This window comes from Xiphophorus maculatus, chromosome 22 (assembly GCF_002775205.1).
Source record: "Xiphophorus maculatus strain JP 163 A chromosome 22, X_maculatus-5.0-male, whole genome shotgun sequence".
Taxonomy (NCBI): domain Eukaryota; kingdom Metazoa; phylum Chordata; class Actinopteri; order Cyprinodontiformes; family Poeciliidae; genus Xiphophorus; species Xiphophorus maculatus.
This window is the reverse complement of record NC_036464.1, coordinates 22,750,101-22,761,941: the sequence shown is the minus strand read 5'-3', so window position 1 is coordinate 22,761,941 and position 11,841 is coordinate 22,750,101. Positions and strand designations below refer to the sequence as shown.

The window sequence follows — 11,841 nt, the reverse complement described above, 5'->3', positions numbered from 1 at the left end:
AAAACAGGATTTTATAACACGTCCTGTGGAAATGGACACCGAAAAAGCTCCTGCTGTAGACGTTGAAGCGACCGGGGAGAGTAAAGATGGAGCAGAGGCGTTTACGAAGGTGAAGTCTAAAAAGAAGAACCAGAAACGTAAACGTGAGCAAGACGCAGTGGACATGGACACAGAGGAGAGCGTGGCCATTAAACGGCCGCAGTTTCCACCGATTTCCGGAGACAAGTTACGGGTAATTACCTCTACTTGCGTCCTTCACATGTATGTAAAAAATATATATAGATTTTTTTAGGCACTGTTCTGTTTTCAGTACTTTAACAAGTTGGTTTGTGTGCGTCCCCTTTAAAACTTGCGCATGCGCACATCGTTCTTCAGACCTACTAGAAGAAATTAACGATTTATCAATCTTTTTTTTCCTCCTTTTTTTTAAAAAATAAACTTTATTTATTATAATAAACAACAATACAATTGTACTGTGAACAAAACTCAGGAAGATAACAATAATTTACCAGGGGGAGCCTAAAATAAAGCAAGAAGATAAGAAAACGACAATCAATATAAATATGGATAAAGGAAATAGCACAAATTGTGATATGTGTGCCAGATGTCACAGTGCATTAACATAAAAGATAATCCAAAATTCCTGATTAACAAGCCCGTATTAACCATTTATCTATCGCTTCCTTCAGGGTGATGACGTCTCTAACAGAACCGACACATTCAAACAATGAAATATTTAAACAAGCAATTCAACGTGATGCGTAAACAGCAAAACGAGCCGCGTGACAACAAAACAACTAAACTGTATCCAAATACGTATGGTAATAGTCTTACCATATATAGCTATATAGACATAATATAGTTATGCTAGTTATTGCAGGATTTTATTTACCATTCCGATAAATGTAGCTGTTGTCATGACACTACTGAGTTGTTTTATGGCGTCTTCCATTTTGGCGTTGCTGACACGCCCTTTTTTTGTGATTTATTATTATCTCTTTAATATTTTTGATCATTTATCTATTTTTTTTCTCCAACATATTAATGTCTTTCAGCGTGATTTGGCCATTTTGTGTCTTAAGTTAAACTGCTTTGACAATGTGTGCAAATAAAACTACCTGTGGCAAAATGTTTCCCTAAAGAATAGCGCTTAAAACTCCATAAATCTGTTTGTGTCCTGAGATAAGAACGATTATGTTTGCGAGTTAATGAGTGACATAATTAGCACAGATTTGTACTTGCATTTTTAAGGGGGCCTTATTTGGATATGATGTTATCTGTACCGTGTGTGTGTGTGTGTGTGTGTGTGTGTGTGTGTGTGTGTGTGTGTGTGTGTGTGTGTGTGTGTGATTCAGGGACCAGATGAGATGCGTAAGATCCCCGTTCCAGCTCACAGATACACCCCGCTGAAGGAGAACTGGCTAAAGATTTTCACTCCCATCGTAGAGAACCTGCAGCTTCAAGTGCGGTTTAACCTCAAGACCAGGAACGTAGAAATCAAAGTAAGTTCAGACATGTTGGTAGCACTGATTTGAAGTAATGTTACTATTCTTAAGGTTGTTTTTTTTTTTTAATCGTAGCACTTACAGCCTTGTCTGTTTTGTGTGTTTTATTTTTCAGACGTGCAAAGAGACGCAGGAAATCAGTGCCCTCACGAAAGCGGCAGATTTCGTCAAAGCGTTCATCCTAGGCTTCCAGGTTGAGGTGAGTGCCCAGGTGCTTTTGTTTAAAGTCAGCAGTCGGTGCAAGAAATGCCACGTGATGAACATCCTCAGTATTGATTGGCTGGAGGTTAGCCGATAATCGTCCCTTTTTGGAAGTCGAAACCTTTGAAGGTTGTGATTTCAAGTTTGCAGGGATCCATGGAGTCGATGTTGAACTCGCTGGATTTCTGCCAGTGATGTAACAGTCGCCTTTCCTCTTCCCAGGATGCCATGGCGCTCATCAGATTAGACGAGCTTTTCCTTGAAAGCTTTGATGTCACAGACGGTGAGATTGCGAAACCCGAGGCCTTCTGTCTGCTCTCCTACTCTGCACTTGCTTGTTCTCCTTTTTCTTTGCAACAGATTTACCTTTTTTTTGCTTTTCTTTTTCTGTTCGCAGTAAAACCTTTGAAAGGCGACCACTTATCCAGGGCCATCGGAAGAATAGCAGGGAAGGGAGGAAAAACGAAATTCACCATTGAGAATGTGACAAAGACTCGCATCGTTCTGGCAGAGACGTATGTGCTCCAACTTGTGATTCGCCCATCACAGTTAAACCTTTGTGATTTTTTTTTTTTTTTTTCACCCCAATATGTGTGTATTTAGAGCTTTTCTCTAAATGTGTCTCAACAGGAAAATCCACATTTTAGGTTCTTTTCAGAATATCAAGATGGCCCGAACAGCAATATGTAACCTGATTTTAGGTAAGCAGCTGATCATTTAACATTTAGATCAAAACTCTAAATGCTGGAAATGACCTTTAAAACCTCCCCCGCGCCTCTCAACAGGAAGTCCACCTTCAAAGGTTTACGGTAACATCAGAGCGGTGGCCAGCAGGACTGCGGAGAGATTCTGAAATCTGATTGGCTGCTGCGTGCCTTCCTCTCCTCCCTTTCTGTAACTGCGATGAGTTGAGTTCACGGACTGGCGTTTGGGACGGAAAGCCGACACGTACATCATAATTTTTAATGAACAGTGTTGGTCTCTGGAAGTATGAGTTATGTAAATAAATATTAAAAAAAAACAATAAGGGAGGTTTATTTCTGTGACTGAATGTTTTTAGCAGATCAGTTTTGAGGATGAAGGTTTGATCAATGATTAGGTTTAGGGAAATATTTGACAGCTATAGTTGGAATAGGAACCATTTACTCAAATAAGACCACCTATTTAATTTTCATATCTTTTAAAAATAATCTTTTTGTTTAATCTCTGAAGCAGCTCAAGAATTTGAAATAAATGATTCACTTTTATCAAACTTCTTTAGAAGGCCTTGGACAGTTAGAACCTCACCATTGTGTTTACTGTCATTTCAACAGTCAGGAGCAAATCAAACTAAACTAATGAGGCTAAAACAGGGCAAACCTTCACAATGTTAGTCATGTGGACCTGGTAGATATGCCAGGGTGTGCTAATTTATTTATTCTTTTAACCTGAAATTGCACCTCTTTCAGTTTGTATTTGAATTTTTCAGTATTAACATTAAACATCCATATGTCTAAAGCACAGTGTTGGTATTTGGTAGCACTGTTGCCTCGCAGCAAGAAGGTCCTGGGTTCGATTCCCGGCCCGGGGTCTTTCATGCACGGAGTTTGCATGTTCTCCCTGTGCATGGTGGGTTCTCTCCGGGTACTCCGTTTTCCTCTCACAGTCCAAAAACATGAGTGTCAGGTTAATTGGTCTCTCTAAATTCTCCCTAGGTGTGAGTGTGTGTGTGCATGGTTGTGTTTTCTGTTTCTGTGTTGCCCTGCGATGGACTGGCGACCTGTCCAGGGTGACCCCGCCTCTCGCCCTGAACGTTAGATGGAGATAATCACTGACCCCACTAGGGACGAGGTTGTCCTAATCGTTTCACACAACTGTGTTCTGGATGATTTCTGAAGTGAAATATAATAGATGAAAGTTCTTTGAGTTTAATTTGTGGACTATAGAATCATGATGTAGTCCAAATAGTGAAACGTTAAATGGACACTTTGATTTAAACACAATACAATAAAACTTTTCACTTTGGAACTTGCAAAAGTTAAAAAGTTTTGCAAGTTCCAAAGTTAACACAAGGTGTGTACATTTATCCTGTATACATCCTGTAAATCAGAATTTGTGATTTCTAAAACTTGGTGTATTTTTAGTTGAACTGTCTAAATTCTGCAGAATTTAGTCAGTTGACTGAATAGTGACGATTGCAGCATCATGTCGGTGGATATCAGTAGATGCAGATGAAACATGACAGGACACAACGTGGGTTATCCACTTCCTACAGCAGAATGTCGGCCTAAGTTTTTGATATGACATTTAACCTGTATTTTCCTCATTTGTTTACTGTTCTACTGTGAACATAAACTAATGAGAATGCAATTCATTTTGGGCTTTATTTTTTTATTTAAACCCTTCTTGTTCAATAAATGTATGCAATTAAAATCCACACAAGGCTCAAATAATTACATACATTTTGGATCTTTGTTTCCTTTTTATACGTTTAATATTTTCAATAGGGTTGATGTTTGGGGCTATTACAGAATCTTAATGTTAGCTTAGGTCTATTAAATCAGTTTTGGATTAATGTTCTGTTGTAACACTCAATTGTATGCTAGGTTTTCACCATAAGACCAAAACTGTCAAAAGAACAATGGTTGCTATTCTCAGGAGCCACCAATGACAGGCCTATTAGAAACTGAAAACTACTTACAGTCTTCAATGAAGCAAGTTTATCAACATGAAGGTTGTCGACCGAGACAGAAGTCTCTGCTCCTTACAGGTTTGCTGAAATTTTAAGCCGAGTGCGTGGATGAGCCAAATGTTTTGGGAAGAAAGGCTCTTTTGGCAAGACGATGACAGCCATTCGGCCACGATAGCAAGACGTATTTAAATGAGCCAATGTGAGGCCAACAGGACAATGACTGGGGCTGATGAAGCAGGACAATGTTAGGATCCTGGGACAGATGGCTCTGACCTCAAGGCTTCTGAAATCGTGAGGTCTATTCTCAACAGCAGTGGAAATGCCAAGGAACCAATAGATTGAAACAAACCCTACCAGTTCTGCCGAGAGCGGTGAGACATCCTGACAGAATAATGAGAGAAACTTGGTGATAACGCAGTTTCTCAGCAACTTGCTAAACAATTTTTGCTAACTACTGTATTGGACAATGGTCAGCTCACAAGTTCACAGTAGATTTAACATACATTTTGTCCACTCAATTGCTTTTTTAAAGGACAATGGAGTTGTTTGTTGTAAGGTCATCCAACCTTTAAAAAAAAAAAAATATTAAAATTAAAAACTCATTTCAGCTGCTTGTATCTGTGATCTCGTTCTTTTCGGTCATGACCCAAAGCCCATGACCACAGATGATGTATATCAAGCAGTAAATCAAGAGCTTAACTTTTTGACTCGGCTCTCTCTTTAACATGAGAAAGCAGTACAGCTCTTGCATCAATGTGGACTCTTGCACCAAACAGTTAATCACACCTCTCTTTCCCCCCGCCCCCGTCTTCCTGATCTGAAGAAGGCGCTTTACCGTTCTCCGGCTCAAGAGTGTAGCCCCCAGATTTGGAGGTACTGATCCTCAATCTGGCCGCGAGCCGCTCCAGTGGAAGCTGGAGATCACGACCTGATGAAGCCAATAGGACAAGATCATCTGCAAAGAGCAGAGATCCTGTCCTGAAACTGTCCGTAAAAGTTACAAACAGATCCTGGGGAGAGGGCAGCCTTGGTAGAGTCCAGCTCTCACCAGAAACGATTTACTTGCCAGCAAAAAAAAACAAAACAAGAATATTTCAACTAAATCGTTCACATCTTTAGAAGTCAGAATGAGGGGAGGGAAACATGTTACTTTCAACATTTCAAAGTTTATTTAAATTTTATTTCATTTTCATACAGTATCAAGTTTCCAACAGTCCCACAGCATAATATGCAGCATGCAGAAAAAGGAAAAGAAAAAAAAAAAAAGGTTCTCAAACTTAAATCTTTTCAGGTATTCCCACGCAAACTAAAAAGAACCCAATTCCCTCAGAGAAAAAAGTAGCACTTACAAACTAAAGCGCGGTCTGAACTATACAGAGAACAGAGAGCCAGAACTGCATTTAACAAATACTTATATACAAAAGAAAAAAAAAAATTTAAATCAAATTTCCCCTTTACGCTGAGTACAGTGTGTGGCAGTTTGAGACAGGATCAGATATGCAACTTTTACTGGAATCGAAGCATCTCGCTGACCCGGGTAAAATACAAAAAAGTTACATGTAGTTCAGTTCATTTGGATTACCGCTCATAATATGTGTACATTTACCAAAGTTTGGCAACATCCATATTGTATACCGTAAAATTCTTAAATATATTAACATCACCATCCATGTGTAAACAAGAGTTTTATTTCAAAAAATTGATCTACATGCACAACAAAAAAAAAATATACTTCCATGTCATGCAAGCACAGGGAGGCCCAAAGCCGTGCAGAGCTCAGGGATGGGGAACAATAGAGCACTCCAGATCTGACTGAGAAGTCCTGTTAAAACTAGCAGTTGGCCTCCAAAGCAAAACGGACATCGATCCCAATGCTGTTAATAGTAGGAAGCATTTTTTCCCTTGGAAATAAAAAAAAAATAAAATAAAAATTTGGTTGAATTTAAGGTTTTGGTTGTTTTTTTTATTTTGTTTTTTTTCCTATCCCTGCTTGAATCAGCAGGTTTGGAAAAAGAAGGACTGGGGGAGAGAAAAACAACATGTTTGTGAGAGAAAATAGTAGTAATAATAATAATAAAAAGTGGGAGTGGAAGCCAACTTTTGAAATGTACACGCTCCAGATAAAAACAGAAAACCCTAAAAACTAGTCTAGCGCCATTGCACACCGATCATGCTAACGTGTTAAGATTAAGTGTTTTTGCGTTGAAGGAAACTGACCCGTCCTGTGCTGCACTGAGACATTTCAGAGGCAAAGCCTTCCCTCCTCTTCCTCTTTCTGCGGTTCGATAAAATGAGCACACATTGTTTACCTAATATACACATATCGTTTTTTTTTTTTTCCCTTAAAAAAATAAAGAAAAAGAAAGAAAAACAACAAACGACAACTGCTGCCTGCAGGTAAGTCTCTTAAGTTGCTTTATCCTCGCACAGACGGCCTAAAAATCTCATAACTGTTCTCTCTCAGTTCTTTGCCAAAATGTCATCCAGCATGGTCTGCTAGCGGCACAGAAAAAGCATGAATTCCACTACAGTTCAATAGCGAGTGCTTAACTATTCTTTGCATTGAAGATTGTCATTATGGATGAGCAATGCTTTCTTCCGCAGTAAACCATGTTATCAGCTTGCAGCCATGACCGGTTTAAGTTGTTTTTTTTTTTTTTTTGTCCTTTTTCTTTATCTGGAAAGACATTTTCTTGGCATTAATTGAACCTAGCTAGAATCTCATGACAGGAAACGGGGATGATGTCCGACAATATGAACACATTCTTACGTATAAATAAAACTAGCCATCTTATTAGAAAAAAAAAAAAAAAAAAGACGATGAGAAGTGTCGCTAAGATTGGAAGCTTTTAAATGGTCGGTTCAAACTGAGCGCGGGAGCCAAAAAAAGAAAAAAAGGTTATGAAATTTTGTTGTGTATTTACGATGCCTCGCAGTCGTGCAGTTGGAAGCGTCGCCCTCCGGTTTTCCCCCCCTCCGTGTGAATGAATGCAGTGATGATAGTTAATAACGAACTGGTTCTGGATATGTTCTGGTTGGCACTTCATACCCTACTTTCTAGCTGTACTGCTGCAAGTGTAAATACACTACACACGTCCTCTCAAAAAAAAAAAGAAAAAAAAAAAGAAAAATAAATGCAGATATATAGTTGTATTTTTTCTTTATAAAAGACAACAAAAATAAATATCAAAAATAACAATTACCCAAAAAAAAAAGGATGAAATATGAACAAGCCAACCAGCCTCTCCACTGCGCCCCTCCTCTACCCCCCTTTTCCCTCCTTTTTTCTTCCACAACCAGAGATGCTCTTTGCAAATGACCAAATGGATGTCCTTCAGTCTCTTAAAGTGCTACGACCGGGTTATTGCGGACTTACAGTTCAATAACACTTCAAAGTTGGCTTCACGAGGCCCGTGGTTTTTTGAAAGCAAAAAAAAAAAGAAGAAAGAAAAAGAGAGAAAAGAAAAAGCGGCTTCACAGAGAGATAGATATAAAGAGAGAGAATACTTCCATTGAGTTACACAGAGAGCGTTTTGCCAGACGTCTTTGAGCAGATCTTCGGAGATGGTGGAGAAAAGCGAGTGTTGAGGGCGAGGAGGGCGATTCAGCAAGCGGAGGGCGCTCACACGTCCACCACCATCTTTTTGTGTATATCGAGGCCGCCGACCACCTGGGTTTTGAAGGAAAGGAGGAAGAGACAAAACCGAGGTGAGACGACAAACATGTGAACACAGACATCTCTATGTTGGGAGTTTTTACTCATGAATAAGTCCTAAAATCCAAACAGCTTGAAGACGGTACTGACCAAACTGAGAAGTGTGCTCACATTTATAAAACAAACAGGCGAGAGTTGGGCACCACTGTATGAAGGTTTTAATAAGTTTTGAGGTCAAAGTCACAAAGATGTTGCCTACTACTTAAAGTTTCTTTTAATGCGATGCCAGAGAAGAGGGTGAAAGTGAAAGCAGGGTTTCTGCAGGTTTCACCAACAGAAAATGTCAGACTTTTTGAGACCATTAAGAATGAAATTTAAGACCACAGAAACCGTCCAGCCATCTGACAATAACTTTGCACTCACCCATGATGAACGCAAAAAAGCTAGCTAACTAGCAAGGGCATGTTAGCACCTCAACTATCTTGAGCCACGGAAGATTTGTGTGACTCAAACTTTTACCAAAAAGTCCCGCAATACATAGAATATACACAATTTAATGTTGTAAAGAACCTGCAGTTAACATATTTAAGGACAACTTACTTTTAAAAAACTTAATTTGAGATTTTAAGGCCTTAATTTTACCTAAATTTAAGACTTTTTATGGATGTGAGGACACCCTGAAAAGCGCACCAGGCATCATTCTTAAAAAGGCTGCACGGTTAGTTTCTAAAATGTTTAGGAGCGTTCCCATCCAACTTTAATTTCTTCCATAGGAATTTAAGTTAAATGTTTATCAGCTTAAGTTGGGGATTTCTTTTTAGCTTCAGCATGCAAATCCTATCATTTCACATCAAGACTGTGTAACTTTATTGAGCTTATAAACATTTTGGGCTAGCTTTAGCACAAAATGTCTCAAAAACAGAGCTCTCTTGACTTTAGCCGTGGGTATTTTCTGCAAAAGCATCTTAAAGATAAGTGCTACAGAGGGTTACTGAACACCACAGATTGCCAGATAGCAGTAGATGGTGTTGCGATGTGCTAAATGCCAACCAAAAGAGGTGGTGCTGCACACATTTCTCGTAAGTTTTGACAGGGATTTCAAAACCACTGAAATCCTTGTCAAACTATGCTACACAGACCTTTTTGTGACAAAAGAGGCTGTTTTGAATTTAATTTTCTAAACAAACTTTAAGAAAGAGCTAAAAATACTTGACACAAGAAGGAGTGAATAAATAAAAGTGCTAACAAAAGACGACACAAATTAAGATCTCGTATGGAAGATCTGAACCTATGGAGGACTTTAAGAACTAAAACAAGAATTATTAAGTTTTACTCAACTTTTTTAAGACAGTTTAGAAAGTGCCATGTCCATCAAGCAGCTGGCTAAATAAATAGCTCAACTAAATAAGATACCTGTTTGCTGTACTTTCAGGGTTAATCTAAGAAGCAACAAGCAATAATGATGTCGGTGCACTAAGGACATTTACCACTACAAATCTAATTGCTTTGGAGAATTTGAGTGCTTAATTTAAATGTTTGCTCAAGTTCATGTAAAAAAAAAAAAAAAAAATATATATATATATATATATATATATGTATATATATGTATATATATATAAATACAGTAGTACGTCTAACATTTTAACAGCTAGAGTAGGGATAATTGTTGCTCTATTGTTTAGACATTGAATAGATAAAAAGTAGGAAGTGGTTTTAGTAAACAGTAACATTCTTATTTCAAGGTTAACAGCTGATTCTTTGCACCAAACAGCTTCAAGCGGACGATGAACGTTTTGGGTGTTAGTAGGATCCTTGCGAACGGAACGGTACAAATCTACACACAAAGATCAGATTAGACTAAAAGCTTTGAACAAATCAAAATGTAAATCACAGCTCTATTAGGTTAAATTAAAATTAAATTAATTTAAGGACATTATGAATATTTGACTAGAAAATCATGAGTCAACAGTTCTTAAAATAGCTTACAATTCAACAGTGGTGTAGCTGGACAGATCTGGATTCAATTGAAAAATTTGGACTGGATTATTCTAGTCTGAACACCAGCTTTATTAGCAAGACATTTATTGTGCTGGTTTGTTAGCGATCTGAACTGAAAACAGGTTTTAAAGCTTTAGCATAATTTACGACCCAAATGTTAAAGGATATACACGGCCACAATGAAGAAGAGAATTTCTACTTTTATTTTTTAATAGTGTGTGTGTTAGTAACGCAAAAAATCAAAAACTGATAAGTGAGGGTAAGAAAAGCCCAAATATAAAAAGTCACCTAAATGCAAAGCAACACAAGCCCACCATTGCCACATCCAGTTTGCAAATACTCCAAACCTTGTTTTACTACCAACACCCTTCAAACTCAATCTTTATCTATATTTTTTAAACAGATTCTCTAACAGAACTGCTCAAATGGTGATAAACTCTTTGAAGCGTGAAATGTTTGAGCTGCAGCACTTCTCCTGCACCGTTCCGAAAATACACCCTGAAAAGGACGGCGAGCCGTTTTAGTTCAAGGCTCTGGGGATCGAGCTGTCAAATACGGACCCTGTGTCTGTCAGAGCCAGATATGGAGCCTTTCATTTCAGAACCTGGCTCGGAGCGAAACCGCTTCCCTCTGGGGGCCGCCGAGAGACGAGCCGGTGGATGTGGCTTTTCAAAAAAGGAGAACACCCACCGTGTTCAAACAGCTGTCTTTGCCCCTTTGATCTGAAATCGGATAGTAGACTTTTAATTTCCACAACAGGGCCGGATTATAAATCAGTATGACAGAAGAAGTCGCTGGTTTTAAACAGCATCTCTACAGTCTCACCACAGCAGCATTACACACAGCTCCTCCGACATAAGCAGTGCTCGCTGAAACTGAAACCCAGAGCTGTTGAGCCCCAGCAAAACAACAATAAAAAACTAAAACCCAGCTGTCTTTCCAGAGACTTCTTTCCCCTTTGACCTATTGCCGCCTCCGCAAATCGGCAGGATCAGCAGAAACATCAACGCTCCCCTCTGAGAAACCCCTCAGGAGAGCTTCGACTTACTGCACAGAACTCTTCGAAGGATATCCTGCCGTCTCCGTCCTTGTCTGCGTTTATAATGGTCTTGTCCACGATCTGCTGGAGCTGCGTGTCCTTTAAGTTGTTGCCCACCATCATCTTCAGCACCTGGAAGAGCTCGCCGTTGGAGATGTAGCCGTCCTTGTCCATGTCGTAAATCCTGAAAGCGACTGAGGTTCGGAACGTGGCGTGAAAAGAAAAAGGGAAAGCGCAAGTTAGTCGTGTACAACATTTTACTTATTGTTTAGAAATGCGTCTTTGATGGTAGAGTAAAAAGTCCTGATTAGAAAGGCTAAGCTAAACAGATAAAAACTCTCCTTTTGAGTACAAAACAAACACATGACTTTGTGATAAGATGGCCTGAATTGACCAGATTTACTTACATCGGAGTTTCTGTTCTTTGTCTCCCTTGACGCTGAACTGTGAGACTCCTTCAATAAACTCTAAGATAAAAAAAAAAAAAGAAGTACGTAAAGTCAGACCAGAACATCATTGACATCTTTGATCATTTCTCTACGAAATTCAAAGCTCAAACAAAACTCACATCTGGGAATAATTTCACACAAATATGGCCCAAATAAGGCAGTTTTACTTTTTTACGAATTGCCCACATTTTTGATTTCCAAATTTTAAAGACTAACTTAAAGGTCAGTAACTTTTTCACCTAAATGGGACCAAATGTCAAAAGTTTAACAGAGAAAATTAATGGGAATCATTTACTAACGGAATAAAATTCCCATAGCTGTGT

At 38.8% G+C, this 11,841-nt stretch overlaps 2 protein-coding genes across 2 annotated transcripts in view; one reads left to right on the top strand and one right to left on the bottom strand.

The window, feature by feature from the left end:
• The first annotated feature begins 5 nt into the window (after positions 1–5).
• Positions 6–3,203, top strand: pno1 (partner of NOB1 homolog). Its single transcript, XM_005815080.3, has 7 exons — positions 6–232; positions 1,356–1,502; positions 1,621–1,704; positions 1,929–1,989; positions 2,104–2,221; positions 2,337–2,407; positions 2,492–3,203. Exons 1-7 carry the CDS (start codon positions 32–34, stop codon positions 2,557–2,559), a joined length of 750 nt encoding a protein of 249 aa, XP_005815137.1. The 5' UTR covers positions 6–31; the 3' UTR covers positions 2,560–3,203.
• A 2,320-nt stretch (positions 3,204–5,523) lies between these two features.
• Positions 5,524–11,841, bottom strand: part of ppp3r1 (protein phosphatase 3 regulatory subunit B, alpha) — a 51,039-nt gene continuing 44,721 nt past the window's right edge. The window contains exons 4-6 of the mRNA XM_023327493.1: positions 11,477–11,536; positions 11,079–11,263; positions 5,524–8,047 (exon numbers count right to left, since the gene is read on the bottom strand). Coding sequence (XP_023183261.1) covers positions 8,000–8,047; positions 11,079–11,263; positions 11,477–11,536 — 293 coding nt within the window. The 3' untranslated portion in view covers positions 5,524–7,999. The remainder of the gene's footprint in view (positions 8,048–11,078; positions 11,264–11,476; positions 11,537–11,841) is intronic.